This window comes from Bradysia coprophila, unplaced genomic scaffold (assembly GCF_014529535.1).
Source record: "Bradysia coprophila strain Holo2 unplaced genomic scaffold, BU_Bcop_v1 contig_476, whole genome shotgun sequence".
In the NCBI taxonomy this organism is placed as follows: Eukaryota; Metazoa; Arthropoda; class Insecta; order Diptera; family Sciaridae; genus Bradysia; species Bradysia coprophila.
Window position 1 is genome coordinate 951,554 of NW_023503727.1, and position 20,134 is coordinate 971,687.

The following is a 20,134-nucleotide window of genomic DNA, read 5'->3' on the forward strand; positions in this document are numbered from 1 at the left end:
GCGTAATTATACAAATGAAAAAGTCTATTTGCGGCACTACTTTGTTCGCCTATTTTCTTCACTTATCTACTGGAGTGCTCACTCCCAACTCTTCCTTCCATTATTCACAAAATGTCCCGGTTGTTAATTAGAAGTCGTTAAGGTTTTTAAAGTTTGTAGATTCTCATCTTGCAGCTCATGATACCCAAATGGCAAAGCTTGACTCAGGTCTCAGGTGCAAAACCATAAGAACAGATGTTGAAACTAAGATCAAAAGAAGTAATTGATTCAAGGGAAGTAATTGATTCAAGGGAAGTAATTGATTCAAAGGAAGTAATTGATTCAAAGGAAGTAATTGATTCAAAGGAAGTAATTGATTCAAAGGAAGTAATTGATTCAAAGGAAGTAATTGATTCAAAGGAAGTAATTGATTCAAAGGAAGTAATTGATTCAAAGGAAGTAATTGATTCAATAACTTCGCCTTCCTCATCTTAAGCTTTAACATCTTATTGTACACTACATAGCATTAGTTTGACAATTTTGCCCCTATTCTAGAAGATCAGCAGAGAAACCTTGAACTGAACTGGAATTATTGTGCAAAATCTCAACAAAGTTGTTAAATGTAGAGACCGCGTGTGCAAATTATGTTTTCTTCCCGTTATCCGAGTCAAGATTTCCCGGATTTCCCGGTATCAAAAAATGTAAAAGTGACTTCCCGCTACATACATTTCCCGCTGGTTTGTGCAGCTATAATTCGATTTACCGGTATCCTAAAAAAAAATTCAAAAATTTTCCGATATCCTGGATACCACGGATACACATAATTTGCACACGCGCTGGAGTAGTTGACGAATCTGGTACTTAATTTGTATTTTCAACAGATTGTTAACAACAGATGCAACGGTTGGTTTCGTTTAACAGACGACAAGCATATTAGTAGTTTAACAGTCCCATCTGCTACTTCATTTGATCTAAGTATTTTCAATGTATTACATAGTGGATTACATTTCAAATCTTTTACTTTATTTGTTTAACATGTGTTCCGCTATTAAAGACCGCATTAGTCAGTATTTTGTCATTTATTCCTGAAGTTCTTATCTATAACAAATGGCAGTCGTCGTAGCAAGTGATAATTGATCTTCCTTTTCTTTTTACTCAAAACATCAATTTTTACTTAAACTTGATATTTTGAGTAGCCTTATTGTGTTATATTGTGGTTCTTTCAGCACTTTTTTAACAATATTTTTACTTCGTTAACTTAAAAAGTATCGGAAAAAATGCTTCAACTTTTGTAAGATGAAACATTTTCGTTTTTGTTCCCTATATTCAAACCCAATGTATGTGTACCTAATCTACCTACTTAACGACGAAGAAAGGAAAACATTAATCTTTATAATACCAAATTTTTTTTAATCAAATTCCATCACTTTTTTCCCTATTCAAGCTTGTATTTAGTAATAGACTTTCCCTTCCCTCTTTACACTTTTAGCTTGTAAGATAATGGTTTTTTGTCTTTCCTGTTTTATATCATTTTGTGTGTGTTTAATTTTTCCAGACATGAAGTACCAGTCACTAGTCAACCAATCGCAATAGTGCACATGGACGATGATATTGTGGTTGTAAATAAACCAGCATCAATTCCAGTAAGTGGCTTAAGAGACCGCCATTTTATTCTTTTATGTTGTTTAAAATATAAATGAATTTTTTTACAACAAAATTTATTTGATATTTTTCCCATTTAACCACCCAGAATAGTATACTTATCCAGTGTAAAAACAAAAAACAAAAAAAATTAACCAAACGAAATTAAAACCGAAAAAACATTAACTCACATGCAATATTCATACATCTAGATATTTGAACATATTCGTCAATATGAACCAAAGAATATTTTTCATTCATTTACATTTTCCCGGCCAACACAACATTTTATTTTTGCAATTTTTTTTTTATTTTTGTTCGTCCATTCAGGTTGTAAATTTCATTTTCATCATTTTAGTATTATGTCTGTACAACTCATTCATTTTGTGGGTAGATTAACGTGATTATAGTTTGGTGCAGCGCAAAAACATTAATAGCGTCGACTCAATCAGGTGTGCTATATATGCTAGTTACACCAAAAACAAAATACTGGAGCGAGAGCATTATTGTTTATAATTAAAATCGAAACATTTGGATAAAATGAATTGTATTTCATTAAGCTTTACAGCTTAGAGATACTCACACATATATAAATAGATCAGCAGAGCTTTTTTGTGCATATATTCCTACTTTTTAATTACACCTGTATTGCAGGCTCTTTCTCCTATATGCTACACGATATGTTCGTTGCTGTTTTTTTACAATATTTACTGTGTACATACCTCTGTGAACTACGATTTTCTAATGCCTTTGATCATGATATTTTTCGACAAAATGAATCCACTTGAACAGCTTCAATATACATTGTCAGTCATACAGTATATATGTGGATGTGCGACATAGAGGACAACGGACTGTGTAGTAATTAGTTACATGTTGTCCACAATGAATTCGTTGATGATATTAACTGTGTTGGACATTAGAACTTTTGGCTAAATTCAATTGAAGGCCTAGATGTCCCTTTGTAGCACACACAGATTTTGCCATGACTGCTAGATGTAAGAGTCAATTAGTCTTTTATATGTTAATCTCAATCGTATGATTGAATATTACTTCTTCTTTTGTGTCTATACAAAATTGGCTTAGAGCTCGAAGACCTAGATGCCTACGTGCAGTACAATAGCTATTTTGCTAACATGTGGAAATGTGCTTAATGGAAATTTTGCGCAATAGATGTGAAAATTGTTAACCAGAGGCGAAGCCGAGGTTGACAACACATCGTATGCGCAAAATTCCAGTTTAGGCACAAGGTAGCCACAAGATTTAATGTACGGGAGTGGGATCTTCATTTTTCCAAACACACTAATGCGCAAAAGTATATATGAAAATCCATTTACGCACTGCTTTGATCGCACTGTACATAAACAGATTTTGCAATTCCTGCCAGACGACAAAGTTCATTAGCCTTTTATATGTTAAAATCGATCTTCCAATTTAATCTACTACTTCTTCTGTGCCAACTATTGCTTACCTTTTGATATCAAATCTAGTATTTTCTTTACATTTTAGTATAATATAAGAAAACACTTGTCAGTGCTTGTTACTTGACATCGTTGTCGATAACACATGACTATAAATTGAAAGTATTTTTCAACTTTAGGCTTGTGTCTGAGTTTTCTCGAATCGTTTCAGGTATACGAGAGTGCACATTTCACGAACATTTGGTAGTTTTGAAATCGTAGCTATATGAGACTAGTACGCTATTCATAAGAACTCATTTTCCATTACACTTACGACGCTAACCGCACATTTCGACAGTTCTGAACCATTCATTTTGCAAATTGGTGTCAGTACTTTCTGCAAGCAATGCAATTGTGTTCCGTTTCGTCGTGTTCGATGTCAACATTGCATTGAAAACCGACTCATTTGTCATCTGTCGATAAGACTTTTTTCTGAAAAAAAAATTAATTTTATCGAGAGGGTGTATTGACTATATAGTCTCCGTTTATGCTTCAGTAATGCTGCATATCCAATTCATCAGCCATTCGACACACAGTGAATGAGCGTAAGTAATTCGATTTTATCTGATCGTCAACGACTCGATGTTTTTTTCCTCTCTTCCTTTTTATCACTTCTATAACTTGTAGCACCCTCTTACAACCTCACCGTTACACATCGTTTCTTGGCAATGTCTAGCGCGGAATTTTAACATTCAATTGCGATAATGTAACTATTCCCGAGAGGTATATATACCGAGCATTACAATGCGACTGATCAACATCCATAATAATATCGAATAAATACATTTTATGTGTACCATTAATATCGACAAGCAATTTCCATAAAAATTTGTTTATTAGCAGAACATAGTAACATATAGTCGTAAATATTTTCCCTATGTTTGTTTCCGTTAATACCAGAATCCCCATCATAAAGGCAGCATTGAATCTAACGTTCACTCTTAGATAGATCGAAAACGGAACTCGCACACAATTTTTCATTTCTAATAGCAAGCAACACACTTGTGAAACAGATAGGGGAGGTGGGGGGGTAATCTGTATATTATATTTTATATATATATATATATATAGACACACACAAGTGCACGTTCAGTGATATGCTATACCCATTTATCCTGAGAATGTATACTGATTGATTAAATTCTGCTAAGACTGACAAGCGAATGTTTTTCCAATTTTTCCACCATGCAAGATAATAATTTTTTTTTTGTTCAAGGAATGTGTCTTCTCGGTTATACATTCCTCTTTTGTATGTTATGATAGACATAGTGATGATGATGATATTGGTGATATTTTTAGGTAAACGCTATTAATAACACAGATTTTTCCCCTACTGTTTTTTTTTTCCTTTCCATTTTATTTTGTTTCATCGACGTTATTTGATATGATGGCAATGCAAACATAAAATATTAATCAGAAAATTAATGAGTTTGTTTTTCATTAAGAAAAAGGCACACGTATGGTTGAGGTGGAGTTATGTTTATGGTTTTTGTATGATGTTCTATATATATATAGTGCTCTAAGTTCTACACACGCAGAACGAGAGCTGTATACATTGCATGGTGAAAATTGTTTGAAGTTTTTACGGTCGAAAAAACTTTTGTAATTTCAAATCTTATCTCAACTTAACACTACACAAGCTCGTCATGATTTAATAATCGAAAAATGATCCATTTCAGTGTATAATACAAACATGATCTGAATGTATAAAGCCCCCGAAATAGGAAATCTTTGTGTCGGAAAACTTTGATTTTCAAAGTAAATTAACTTAAAGCCAGTGAAAAGGGAATTTTATCAGAGATTTTTATCGCTAATTGGACCGTAATTTGCGTTAATTAATTTTCGGATTTGGATTTTATTTGAATATGAAATTATAAATGTTCGTGTGCGTGATCACTGAAATGAAATATATTTTCTTATCGAAAATTCTCTCATGATTGAAGTTTTGTTTACCATTCGTCATGAAAATTATGTAAACCGAAAATTCTGTACAAAGACTTTTCCGAAAACTTTAACAAAGCATTTCGTTCAAGAAAAATAAAAAAAAAAATAAAAAAAACAAGAAAAACGAAAAGGTTTTTTTGTGTTGGTCGTGTAGATAGAGAGATTTTCCTTTGACTTAAATTTTAATCAAATCATTTTTTTGGCTGGATATTTTCGTTACGCACATGTGAATACACAAACGAACGATAACAGGCATGAAACGCCAGTTTTAGATCATCCAATCAAAATAATCCATCTTGACAACGACCTTGTCGTTATGGACAAACCATGCTCTGTACCGGTGAGTAATGCGACTGAGTACAACCGAATTATCCCGAACAAATTAATGGATTTTTGTTTCTATTTTCTATCGACTATAGTCTAACTCGACTTTGGAATTGTAATTTCGTTACGGAAATAGAGTGTGTGCGGAATGACGATTGTTTGTTCATTTTTACTAATTTAATTTCTTTGATTTATTACGGGAATTATTCATCATTTCCCGTGTTTGAATGAGCTAACCTGATGAATATGAACCAAATTTGTTTTCCTTCGATGAAATTATTATTCGCACTCGGGTGCGAATAGTATGCTATTCGCACACGGGCTGCTGGTTTTTCTTTGCAGAACTTCATTTTTCATGGTACAATATGGGTAAGAAAGACATTGTTTAATACTTGTGCCTCGGTTCTCCATTTACAGATGGGGAGTGGAGATGAGGTTAGAGTTTCCATTTACCAACTTTGGTAACACCTGCAGGTCAGAGCATGTAAATTAACGTACTGTTGCTAGTACAATGGTTTACAATGGAGACTTTGTCGTGAGATATCCTATCGCATTGGTCCAAATGCAATGAGGTTTACTGGCGAAATGTTTTGGAAAATTTACCGAAAAATTATTGGTAAATTTTGCAGTAATTTTGACCACTAAGACCCGTGCATACCACTTAGTGGTAAATTTGTTTACCGAATTTACTGCAACTTACCAAAATTTACCGAAATTGACTGAAATTTAGCGAGTTTATGTTTTTTTGTATCGGTAAAATTCGGTAAATTTTGGTAAATTAGGCAAATAAAGTCTTAGTGGTCCAAATCCCTGCAAAATTTACCGGAAATTTTTCGGTAAATTTTTCAGCAAATGACAATAAATCTTATTGCATTTGGACCAATGCGTTTTACATGCTCTGACCTACAGGTGTTATTTATCGAAAATATGCTGTAGTCAACAAGTGAAACAGTGACGGGAAAAATCTCCGAGTGTATTATCGTTGCAGCGGCGATAATATCGTTTCATGGACGATAATATCGTTGCTAGGACGATATTATTGTTTCAGAAAACGATATTATTGTTTCAGAAAACGATATTATTGTTTCAGAAAACGATATTATCGTCCGGAAAACGATATTATTGTCGTCTGATACGATAATATCGTATCAAAAACAATAATATCGTTTCAATCGGCGATAATATCATTTCATGGGCGATAATATCGTTGCACGGACGATAATATTGTTACAGAAAACGATATTATCGTGCGGAAAACGATATTATTGTCGTCTAATACGATATTATCGTCGCTCGGACGATAATATCGTTTCATGTGCGATAATATTGTTGCACGGACGATAATATTGTTACAGAAAACGATATTTTCGTCCGGAAAACGATATTATTGTCGTCTGATACGATAATATCGTATCAAAAACAATAATATCGTTTCAATCGGCGATAATATCGTTTCATGGGCGATAATATCGTTGCACAGACGATAATATTGTTACAGAAAACGATATTATTGTCCGGAAAACGATATTATTGTCGTCTAATACGATATTATCGTCGCTCGGACGATATTATTGTTACAGAAAACGATAATATCGCCACAGCGACGATATTATCGTTTCAAAAACGATATTATCGTCCCCGACGATAATACACTCGGAGATTTTTCCCTAGCCCAAGTGCAACCTCTAATGAATTAGAACGCTACAGCCTCAAGAAATTACTCTTACTTTTCTTGTCCAAATGATCATCATTTGCACGATCAAGAAAAATAAAGTTCTGTTAAGCGAACGTATTTCGTCAGTTGTCCCAGGTCCCATTCACCCTATTACCTATTTCTATTAATTCTTTTCCGGAACAGCTGCATAATTACAGATCATTCGAAGAAAGTAGTGACCCTCGGTAGTGACTGAAAGACCTTTAGTCGATTAGCTTAGATTGCTTGTTAATTTGAAGGCACACATTTGTGAAAGGCTTTTCTGAATCGAGCATTCATAGTCAAGACAAGCAAAGAAATGCGAAAAAAAGGTGCGGGTGTTTGATGTGAATTCTGTTCGTCAAAAGTGGACAACCAACCGCACATTCACAAAACAGAATTTGTGTTAGACTACGTAAGGTGTCAACGTTTGATGATTTTCTTTTCAAAAAAATAAAAACGAAATTTTACGCACATTTAACACTTCCAGCAACAAAAAATTGTTTTTTTTTATTTCCCTGTTCGGTTGTAACAATTTCACGGATCTACTAAAATTTATGGCTGCGAACTGATTTAAGATAACTTCCAATTTGCAATAAAAAAGTGTTTACGTGTTGCTGATACCATTCATAAAATTAGACTTGAAGAAAACGCGCGAAAAATCGGCGAATTTTGTTACACTTATATCTGCTGTGTGTGTATATTATATCGTCGCAACAACAATGTGCCATTTTCACATACTTGAAACACCAAGCTATAATCAACCGAATCTAATAAAAAATGAACGTCAACTCTGCGCTAATTTATATTTCATGTCTGAATTAACATTTTCTGTCGATAAAAAAAAAGATTTTCCCGTTTGCCATTCGTATTAACAACGCATTCAATATCGTTCTTCCCAGCCAAAACCATCCGGCTAATCAACGCCAAAATTGTATTTGTCTCATCTACAGGTTCATCCATGCGGTCGGTACCGTCATAATACAGTCGTATTCATTCTGGCTAAAGAATACAATTTAAAGAATTTACGAACGATCCATCGACTGGATCGTTTAACATCGGGTTTGTTACTGTTCGGCCGTAGTCCGAAAAAAGCTCGACAAATGGAACATCAAATCCGCAATCGGCAAGTGCAGAAAGAGTATGTTTGTCGGGTCGAAGGCGAATTTCCAGAGTAAGTTGAGAATGTTTTCTTAAAATTAAATTTTTTTTAACTAAGAACAAAAATGATACGGGAAGAAGGGGGCGCAGCCTAAAAATAGTAGATTACGTAACTGGTTTACTAAACCTAAGAGTGATATCGCCAAATCTTCAGGTGATTGTGGAACAAGCGGTCTCCGATTTTAATGAGTGATAGCTCGTTGGATTCGTCTTTCAATTCTAGGAAACACGAAAAAATCTACAATTTGACACCAACTTTTTTTCCAAGACTGCTGTAGACTTGCAGCCCAAAAGTACTGGGTTCATTTATATGTGGAACGATAGTGGGTGAGGCCAGCTACAACACCCCATACTCAGTTCCGTGGAACATCGAAGCTGCAGAGAAGGCGGATTCTCCGAACATTCACTATATTTTTAGTCATAACTCTCGTGGATCTACTAGCACCAAGCGGTGCGTATACTCTACCTGTAGGTCTTTCCAAGGACGACATTCGTACAACATTACAACAATTTAAAATAATTTTTTCTTGAGTTATTGCCGAAAACTGTTTCGGTACCCTCTGACATGTCTTCACTTTTGAACGCTTTTCACAGAAAACAGTTTTGACCGCTTGTTCCCAAAGTTAAAAAAATCACCTGAAGATTTGGCGATATCACTCTTAACGTTTGCAGCTCAACTGAAGGGCTCCCGTAAACAAGCTGTAATATTAAGGGGTCGTGCAATAATGACGTCCCACATTTTTCAGTGCTGCCAGTTTTTTTTTTAATCATCAATAACTCGACAAAAATGCATTTTACGAAGTCAAATGTGCGTTCTATCCCTAAATAGACCACTAATTTGTGGGTAAAACACAAATTTGATTCATAAAATGAAATTTTGTCGATGATTTAAATCTGCTGGCAGCACTGCGAAATGTGGACGTCATTATTGCATGTGGCCATAAAGTAAAATATAAGTTTTCTGGGATACCGCCGGATGATTATTTTAAGGGCATATTTTGTTGAATTTGAACTTTAGAGCCTCGTCAATTCTCCGCTATCAAAATTTTTTCTCCGCCAATAACGGATTTGTACCACAGTTTTTCCGGCTCTTTCCATCCCCGAAAGTTTTTTTTGTCCTCCCACATAGCTCGGCGGTTCGCTGATGGTAAATTTTCAGAATCTGTAAAATCGTCTATCAGCGGACGCCTGAGTTTCTATGGTAAACGAATAAAACTTGGTGGAGACGATAGAGCGTAAAAAACCATGGAACAAATCCGTTATTGGCGGAGAAAAAATTTTGATAGCGGAGAACGCAACAGACCGTTATTGGCAAAATCTGCCCTTAAGACTTCCCTTCTCATGCCAATTCCAAAGCACCCTTATCAACCTATCGTTCAAACCTAGAGTAATAGCTAAGTAATTACGGAAAAGCGGACAATACTGTATAACAGTACGCAGAAGAATTGGAAGTCGATAGATTTAGGGGCTGCCAATAAACGACATCCAAACTCCTACTTTTTGACAACACCTATCCAAGGTTATTAACGAACAGGTTAGAACAATCACTAAGTCGATTGGCATTGAAATGACGGGCTCAGCTGATCTCTTCTACAATACAAAAAAAATTTTCGTCTAAGTTTGTGGAAAGCCACTTGCCAATGCACCCGTTTTGGTTATCAAATCAGTGGTGGCTTCCCTGTTTTTTCAGAACCTTGCTCGTAACGCCCATAATTGTTAGAATTACCAATACACCGCTCTGAACGATCGTTAGATCGTGATCAATGAATAAATGAATTCAAAATATGAATTGACTGTTACAGTCGGCTCCTTTCAACTTTTTTTTCGCATGTGGCATTGAACGAAGTACGTAAAATGTAATGGCCATGGCTATCAAATTATTCAATTCTTCTCAAATTTTGCGAAATAAACTTCATTGTGTGTCGTTCTGAGAGCATAGCCAGCTGTTTTTTTGTAACGGCGTAAAGAGCCTTTCTCCCTTTTCTTACATATTTTATTTGACTGAATAAAATTTTGAATATGACTTCCGATATCAGTATCGTTTCCATAAATTGCAAAACAATTTTTTTATGTGTGTGTGTGTGCAGACGGAATATAACATTGATTTTCGATGTCCTGTTTATTTGTATTATAGTCGAAGCACATTAAAATTGAGAAAATATTATTATTACTGTAGGGGGTTCGACGTAGTACTACATTTCCAACAATTTTACGTTTCACTTCAGCCAGAAAATGTACTTATAAAATATGAAATACGAAAATTGTTATTTTTTATGTGATTCCCTTATTCCGCAAATATTTACGTTTATTTCCGTGTGCTTGCTTTACATTCAATAATCGATTTCAACCATGTTTCTCGTTTTCCAGAGGCAGCATTGAATGCAAAGAACCCATTGAAGTAGTTAGTTATAAAATTGGCGTATGCAAGGTTTCACCGAAGGGTAAAGACTGTACAACAATTTTCCAAAAATTAGGTTTCAATGGAAAAACAAGTGTTGTCTTATGCAAACCACGAACGGGACGAATGCATCAAATCAGAGTTCATTTACAGTTTTTAGGTAAGTGCTTGGAAAATGGGGTAGAAATGATATTTGTGTGTGTGTTGCAATGGAATCGAATGGTTCCATGCATCGTTTAGTCGTAAAACAAACTTTATTCATTATAATTCAAAACGAAAGTTTTTCGCTAGCATAAATATTAGTAAATTCAGTTATATACGACGGGTCTATATGTAATGTTCCGCATTGTGGGAGGATGTTATTATAATGCTGTAAAAAGCAAACGGCAAAAGTAATAAATTGCATTTGACAAAGTCTCTCTCGAAACTAATAGCTTTTGTTGAAATGGAACATTAACTTTTGAAGAACGAAAGAGGCAAAAAAATATGGAATTAAAAACCAAGTGCAGTGCTTGGAGTAGGTCACTTGTTACGCTCTTTCCGCTTACATGATAAAAGTAATTGCGTAAACGGTTGAAAATGCTTTTCACTTCATACGATGAAAATGGATTGGCGTCGAGATTGGTGTGAAGCAATGAGTTAAAACAAATCGGTGTGGGAAGGAAGGAATTTTCCGTCAAATTGAGATTAATCTATTTATTGTAGCGAAAAGAGCATTACAGACGACGTCAGTGAAATTTAGTCATGAATTAGCGTCAGCTGGTTTTCAGTTGATCTACTCATACACCCGCGCATTGTAGTGGTAAAACTGAATGAAGACGTACGACGTATGAGCAGCTTTGTTTGTATGAGTGGCCAACTGTAAATCTCTGAAGCATCCCAAAACATACCATCACTGTGCGCACTCTCCTCGCACTCAACTCTCCTATATGAAGGAGAGATTATGAGACACGTAGAAGTAAAACGTAGGCTTACAGATCTGCGTTGGTAACACTGATTTTATGCTAGTTGCATGTCAGATAGGGTGGGTCGTATTTTCATTTTGTTTTTATTTTAAAAGGCCTGGCCCCAGGCTGTACTCAGAATTGACCAAGGAATCCGAAACAGCAAAAAAAAAATTAAAAATTCATTTTTCCCTTGCCTCTAGGCTGATTTTTGATTTTTGGGGTAGTAGCATGAAATTGCTCACAATGTTGACAGATATCTCGGGCAGTTGGGAACAGAAGACATTGCTGCTAACTGTAGTGTATAGCTGAGGAGTCCAGCTATGAAATACCATAAGAACGTTGTTGTTCTTCGCCTTCACTCGGGCAGGGTAACTCTGTCAGTGTTCCCAACTATAAGGCTCGGAACGGGTTCGGGTTGACCTGATCAGTTCAAGTTATGACCCGAACCGGTTTTAGACCCGAACCTGAACTAAGACTTTGGGTTCAACCCGAACCTGAATTTTCGTTTTCTGGTTCAAACCGAACCCGACCCGAACCAGAAGTTATTCAACCCGAACTTGACCGGAACCTGAATTTCCATTTCGGGTTTGACCCGAACCTGATCTGAACCCGAATTTTTCAAATAGATCAGGTCCGGTTCGGGTGACCCGAAAATTTTACACTAAAAAAGGCCAAAAATTTCGGGTTAACCCGAACCGGACTTGATTTATTTGAAGATCTCGGGTTCAGATCAGGTTCGGGTCAAACCCGAAATGCAAATTCGGGTTCGGGTCAAGTTCGGGTTGAACCCGAATTCTTAGTTCAGGTTCGGGTTCCGGTCTGACCGAACCCGACCCCTTCCGAGCCTTACCCAACTAAGACTTTTCAACCAAAAATTTCAACTTTATTTGCAAACGAAATCGGCAAATCACGACATAATACATCGTGTGAGGTATGTCTGAACAGGTAATCTCATAGAGAATCCATTGCAGAGACGTTTTTTGAAAACAAGTTGAAAAAACTCACGGGATCTCTGTTTTTGAAGCCCAAAGTTGGCAATTTTTTGTTAGAATGAAAAAGTTAATGTCAGACGATGTAGAGCCAACAGCGCTGCAGCGCAAAATTACACCATCGTGTCATACAATTTTGACATACAACTAGCTCAAAATCGGTGTTACCAACGCAGGCATTTTTGCCTATGTTTTTCTTTTCCATGTCGTATTATCTCTCGTTCATATAATGCCTATATCGACTGCAGCCCGTGCTCAAATTCACGCAGTTCTGTAACCTTATAAACATTACTGCCTCTTTCTAACTAATGATCTAAAAAAAAACTATTTCACTACCTTGCCACCCACAATCTTTGCCATTTCGAGAATTTATTATGTGGGACTTATACATTCGTTGAGCCATACCACGTTGTATCGAAAATATTCTCGTTTCAAAGTTTGTTTAAGTTTTCTCGATATCTCAAGGTTATTTCGACAGAAAGTTTTCCATTATTCGTTGTGAGAGAGTATTTTTACCGGCTAAGAAATATTTTTGCATTAGCGAATAATGTTGTTTATCCTAACTGCCATCAAAAAGTGATTTCGACAGGACTTATGCCATAATTCTATTACTTAGTAAAAATGTGAGGCTGGGATTAAGAGTGATATCGCCAAAACTTGAACCAATTTGAAAACAATGGTTCGGCGATCCAGGCAAGCTATAGCTCGTTTGAATCGTCTTTCAATTCTAAGAAATAGGGATCTTTTAGTTTTTCTGTTAATTTCCAATTTTCGGAGTGAACACGTGAAAAGTCATAGCATGTCAAGGGGTGGTGAAAACAGTTTTTTTTGTGATAGATCAAGATAGAAATGTTTCTAAAAGTTGAAAATTTGTAGGAATATAGGCCTTTCGCAGACCTTCATAAAGAGTATAATCATCGGTATGGGCCGCCACCGGTTCTAGACTTATGACTCAAAATATGGTCAATGTTTGGACAGTCCTACTGGCTTGCAACAGAATTTATCCGCGGAACTGACTATAGGGTGTTGTAGCTGGACTTACCCTCTTTCATTCCACATATAAAAAACCCCAGATAAATTCTGTTGCAAGCCATAAAGTTAGTTGAAGTAAAATGTCGCTCCAGGAGACCCATATTTTTCAGTGTTTTCAACTTGTTTTTGGTCTTCAAACAGGCTGGAGCGATGGGAATGCAATAAACTAAATCAAAATTACATGTTCAGCTCGAAATTGTCCTGAACCGCGCGATCATTGGTCTTGAAAATGTTGCTTTCCTCCTTCTTCGTAGTAGGTGGAAAACCTCATATCTTTGACTTCACAAAATGAACAGAAACTCATTTGCTTGCTACAAATATAGGCAATTATTGTAAAGCAGAGATGCGCAGCGTTCGTTTACAGTCAATAAATGGCCACTCAAGATGTAATTTGTGCTTCACAAGAGGTCACACAATATGGAAATGTGTGTAAAATCACGTTTTTTATATGTAAATGGACGGTGCACATCTCTACTTTACAATCAACCTATATTCGTAGCAAGCCAATGAGTTTCTGTTAATTTTGTGAAGTCAAAGATATGAGGTTTTCCACCTACTACGAAGTAGGAGGAAAGCAAACTTTTTAAGACCAGTGATCGCTCGGTTCAGGACAATTTCGAGCTGAACATGTAATTTTGATTTAGTTTATTTCATTCCCATCGCTCCAGCCTGTTTGAAGACAAAAAACAAGTTAAAACACTGAAAAATATGGGTCTCCTGGAGCGACATTTTACTTCAACTAACTTTATGGCTTGCAACAGAATTTATCTGGGGTTTTTTATATGTGGAATGAAAGAGGGTAAGTCCAGCTACAACAACCTATAGTCAGTTCCGCGGATAAATTCTGTTGCAAGCCAGTAGGACTGTCCAAACATTCACCATATTTTGAGTCATAGGTCTAGAACGGGTGGCGGCCCATACCGATGATTATACTCTTTATGTAGGTCTGCCCAAGGCCTATATTCCTACAAATTTTCAACTTTTAGAAACATTTCTATCTTGAGCTATCACAAAAAAACTGTTTTCACCACCCCTTAACATGCTATGACTTTTCAAGAGTTCACTCAGAAAATGGGAAACTAACAGAAAAACTAAAAGATCCCTATTTCTTAGAATTGAAAGACGATTCAAACGAGCTATAGCTTGCCTGGATCGCCGAACCATTGTATTTATTTTCACCAAAATTGGTTCAAGTTTTGGCGATATCACTCTTAAGGGGTGAACTATAGCAAAAAATGGAAAAACTGAAAAGCACAATATTTTCAGACAAGGGGGTAAAACCACTGGCAAAAAATCTGTCACAGCAATTCCAATACTCTATTCCGAAAATTCCACTCTAAATCTAAATTCCAAAATTTCTTTTAATTTCACAAATTCCAATCATATCCAAAAATTCCACAGTGGGTACCCCCTCGTTTTCAGAAGTAAACTTTCCAATTTTATCGTCTGAGATTAAACCAAACTGTCGACGAAACATAAACATAAATCGGTCGATACTATTGTGTGCGAATTTCAACGTTACCCATGCCACGATCATGACCATTACGGTCATTACGAATAAAATTGAATTCGAGAACCGAAACAATTTCAAATCTTGGTTCAGAAGTAAATATTAACTTTAAACATTTTCCGAATGCTGATTATTGTTTCGAACGACTGTTGATTTGAAACGTCGAAACTTATGCATTACGAATCTAATCCATCGAGATTCGATTTCATCCAAATCCTTCAAAAAAAAAACTTTTATGTCTTCAGCGGTACAGTCGATATGAGCATGAGCTACGAAAATTTATTCAATTTTCAATTCATTGATTTGCTTTTCGTTGAATTTATGGAATATCGGGAAAAAATTTTATGATTTTTTTTTTTGACGATAAAACAAACTCGCTTCGTCTGATTCAAATTATATCTCACCGCGCTATTCTATACATTGCAATAACAACAAACCAAAAAAAGAAAAAGACAAATTCTCATCGTCTTTTCATTTAAAATCAACGCAGGCTATCCGGTTGTAAATGACCCACTCTACAATCACGAAGTGTTTGGGCCAGCCAAGGGACGGGGTGGTGATATTGGTGGCAAAACCGACGACCAACTTGTAAGAGATTTGATAAATATTCATAATGCAGAAAATTGGTTGGGAATTGATGGTGATTCGGAATTGTCGCTGTTCAAGCCAATGAAAGCTGATTCAGACGATAGCTTAGGGGTTTTAGTTAGCAAGGGTGAGTGTTCTCTGCTTTATATTTGAATTTCGAAATTGATTATTAGTATTTGCTGGCTGGTGTGAATTTATTTGCTCGTCAAATTATTGATCGTTGGCGTATTATGTTTCGGTTCGTTTAGGTACAATGCTGAGTGACGATGATTTGGATTCCATTTCACGAGAGGAATCACCGTGTTCGGATAGCCCGAGGCCGGCATCATTAGACATTGACAATTCGTTAGACAATATGTGTGCATCGGTGTCAACATCAACAAGTTGTTCAGCATCGACAAAGCCACATCTTAAGGTTAGTACCATTTACTTAAACGATTTTCTTTTTCTTTTTACCTTTCCGTTTCATCAGCATCATCCAACGATAATAATAAATTCCCCCGTACCAGTCGTAACATTACTCCAATAGAGTCTAGCTTAACGAGCACAGTTACAGTATAATATAAAATCAACTTCATTATTATTCAAACATCTACATCTGCAGTGCTACCGACCTTATAAACTTCATATCGCTTGAACAAGTCAAGTCGGGCTCCTTAAGGATTAAACACGAATGTGAATCAGTACAATAGCTCTCTTGCTGTATCACTTATTGTTATAGTTTTTTAAATTCCGAACATGAAGAGAACCATTCCGTATTTTTTTTGCTGCTGCTGCTGCTCCAGCTATCATTCCGATCTCATGGGAAAATTTTACGAAACATTTTCCACTCTAAAAAATGAAAAATTTCAAAGAAATCTTAAAGTCAAATGGTGCATGTGTGAGCAGAGTGTACGATGTTAGCTTTCAAATCCACATTGTTTTCTGTTATTATTGGAAAACACATTTGAAGTGGGACTCGGCAATTACTTCCAGAGAGACCGTAGTTTCAATTCGAAAGCAATGTTTGTTATTCTGGACTGGGGTTCATTATTTTACATGATGGTGTACGCTGTGTGTCGGAATGAGATACGTTAGGGAAATGAAACAAAAATGAATCAAATGTGATCAACTTCCAGCAGCTGGAAAGAAGTCATGATAAAATTGTGGAGATAGAGGTTTGCCTTTTAAGGTGATGTTCCAATACGCGTTACCATTTGAATCTATCTGGTCTATCTGGTTATCGATACCAATAACAGTTGTTTGGCTAGTGTCCTTTTTAGCCCCGTACGAAGTACTGGGGGCTTATAAGATTAATATGCCGTTTGTAACACGTCGAATTGGAAGCAGACAGTAAGGGCAAAGCATTTGGTTATGTTAATAGATGACGAATCCGCAATAAAAAACATAGCTAACGCCGACCCGTACGAAACACCTATTCGTATCAAAAGCCTTTAATGTGAAACTCTTCATTTCTTCTCTGCTGAAAAGCTAAAGCTTTAAAATCACTTGCATTATCCACTCTTTGCCTTGCTATCATCAACAAATAAATTGCCGGAGGCAATATAGACAGCCCGTACGAAGTCAAATTTCAAAAATTCCTATTTAAACAGCTATATACCGCTATATTTACCTATATTTCACTGTAAATAAACATTTCACAGAGGAATATGCTATTATATAGTTCTATATGCCTGTATATTGCTCAATATAGCTGTATATAGATATATAGAAGTCCACATATGTGATACCTGAAACCTCACACACATAACCAATTACCTCTCTGTTAACAAAAACTTTCTTAGTACCATTTTCCCCAATATATTTCACTTTTACTAAAATCCAATATGGCCGCCGGCAGCCATTTTGTTAGGAGACCGGAAATAGTACCGACGCTTTACATTCGTTAATACCTTTCAAACAAAAAAAAAATCATGAAATTCGGTCAAAATTTACTCGAGATATTGACAAAATACTCCACGTTCACTGTACGGCCGAGTAGCCAGATAAGAGCTCACTCCAAGAGACCTAGCTCACGCTCCGGAGAACATAATTTCATAAAAAAAATTTTCCCTGATTGGTACGGTCAATACCTATCTAATAAAGCTAAAACAGACGAAATATGTTCAAATGTGGCCGACCTACAAGCAAAAACTGCTTGCCGCCCTGTGCCTGTTCCACACCAAGGGGTCTAACTCACGAGTCGGTCATCCGATTTCCATAAACTTTTTTTTTGTCCATCGGTATTGTAAATACCTTTTATTTGACGTATCACTTACAAGTTTAACGTTTAAATGTCCGGAGATATCTTCGAAAAACCGTAAAGCACTTATTGGGCCACAGCTCGGGAGGTGTCGATCCAAAATCACTCATCTTCGAACTTAGCCTGTCTTTTGACATTACCAAACGGAAAAAAAAAAGAATTTTCAAAATCGGATGCGTTTTACTCAAGTTATCGTGCAGACAGACAGACGGACAGACGGACAGACGGACAGACAGACAGACAGACGGACAGACAGACAGACGGACAGACAGACAGACGGACAGACAGACGGACATTTTTTTTCGCGGATTTGGCATCTCTAGACAACCACAATAGGTTTCCCCTTACTCAGGGAGTCCAATTCGACGTGTTACAAACGTATGCGTAAACCTATAAGACCCCAGTACTTCGTACGGGTCTAAAAATGTCCGTCCATCCGTCCGTGACCCCTCTAGCTTGAGTAAATCACAACCTTTTTTCAAAATTCTTTTTTTTCCCCGATTGGTATCGACAAAAGTAAGGTCAAGTTCGAAAATAGGCATGGTAGGGTAGGCCCCTCCAGAGCTAGGGCCCTATAGGTGTTTTTCAGTCTTTCGACGATATCTACCGAAATACGCACGCAATAGCTGCTTGTGATATATCAAATGAAAGGTATTGACGAGTAGAACAAAGTTGCTGAACATTGTTTTTGGGTAAGATGCAACGTGGGCTTGTTGGAAGGGCTCAAAGGTCGTTAATCGGCCCTAAGTGTTTTTTGCACATAAATCGAGTAAATCTCAACCGATTTCGCTAATTTTTGTTTTATTTGAGAGGTAATTGAATACCCAATGGAAAGTTGGCAAAAAATTTTGGGTTTCTAAAATAATGTCGTAAATTGTTGGTTTTATTTGAGAGGTACTTCGTACGGGCTTTCGTAATTGCGTTATGCGCAATTTTAAAAATGAACAGTTTCAGTAAATTTGACCATGCCCAACTTGACTTGCATTTTGGTAACAGACGCATTAGAGGGTTGTAGACGTATTAGGGTTTTGGGCTTATTAGGGCTACGGACGTACCTATTATGGTTGCGGACGAAATAGGATTACGGGTTGTACGGGGCTTAGTCGCAGCAAACGCTCCGACTGTTCTGATGCCTTGTTTTATATTAAAACGAATGTTAAAAGAAATGAAGTAAAAGATGTTTCATGAAACAGGACAGAGAATGAGGGTGTTTTGAGATTTTTCTCCTGCTTTCGGTCCTTTGGATGAAAAATTGTATGCGTGTCGCTTGTGGACGGTAGATCTCAGGCTTTTCGCTTGGCGCCTTCATTTCAATCAGACTAAAATTCGCGATAGATCTACCGTCCTCAAAATATTTTAAACAAGCGAAGTAGTAGATCAGGTTACGATAAAATGATGGCTTGCTGTTTGTGAAAGGTTGATTTTAGATATTTGTTTCATTTCTCATTAATTGTTGAGTTAATAAGTTAGTACACAGTGTGTAGTGTGTACGCACGCACCAAATACAACATCAGAAGTTTTACAACGGATATTTTAAAGCAAATTTTCAAAAATTTCTTTACATGAGAACATATTTGGTGTACCACTGTCCGCGCAAAAAACTAGCTTTCTACCCATCGACACGATATAGTATAGACGCCCTCAACCACCACAAATTTGAAATTTTTTTGACAATAGTGCAAATCGTCCAAATCCCATCCAATAGTTCCCTGTTTAAATCGCTGAATTTCCTAAAAATCCAAACGTACCGTCCATTATTCATGCCGTATTAACTGTACCTACGAATAAAACAAAACTCAGCTTCCAAAAATTTAAAGTCAACGCTTCAGAAGCTTATGTGCACAATTGTAATCGTCTCATTCATCCGAGCTTTTCATTCATGAAAAAAAAAAACTTTTAAATAAAAGTTAGCATCAGCCACTATACAAAACACTGCCATCAGGCCCTTAAAACTGAATATAGACAAAAATCCCGGATTAATGGCTCCGTAAAAATTCTCTTAACAATGAGCCTATAAACCACGGATCGCTCATGTAATTCCAATAAAAATGTTGTTCGTTTTAGTACACTTCACTTGAACTCAAAAAAAGAGATCGCTTAACGTCGCATTTACCATCATCAACATTATGTTCCCCATCCTTACTAATCCGAGAGCAAAAAAAAAACCCGACTGAAAATACACCCAGCACATAAAGTAAATTCCAACATCGAACTACTAAAAACCAT

The 20,134-nt window shown here is 36.4% G+C and overlaps 1 protein-coding gene across 4 annotated transcripts in view; it reads left to right on the forward strand.

The window, feature by feature from the left end:
* LOC119082602 (uncharacterized protein C18B11.02c-like) overlaps window positions 1-20,134 on the forward strand; it is a 331,234-nt gene that overhangs the window by 308,579 nt on the left and 2,521 nt on the right. For all 4 annotated transcript variants that reach the window (XM_037192162.1, XM_037192163.1, XM_037192159.1 and 1 more), the window contains 5 exons: window positions 1,535-1,622; window positions 7,995-8,215; window positions 10,570-10,760; window positions 15,569-15,793; window positions 15,915-16,081. In XM_037192162.1, coding sequence (XP_037048057.1) covers window positions 1,535-1,622; window positions 7,995-8,215; window positions 10,570-10,760; window positions 15,569-15,793; window positions 15,915-16,081 — 892 coding nt within the window. The remainder of the gene's footprint in view (window positions 1-1,534; window positions 1,623-7,994; window positions 8,216-10,569; window positions 10,761-15,568; window positions 15,794-15,914; window positions 16,082-20,134) is intronic.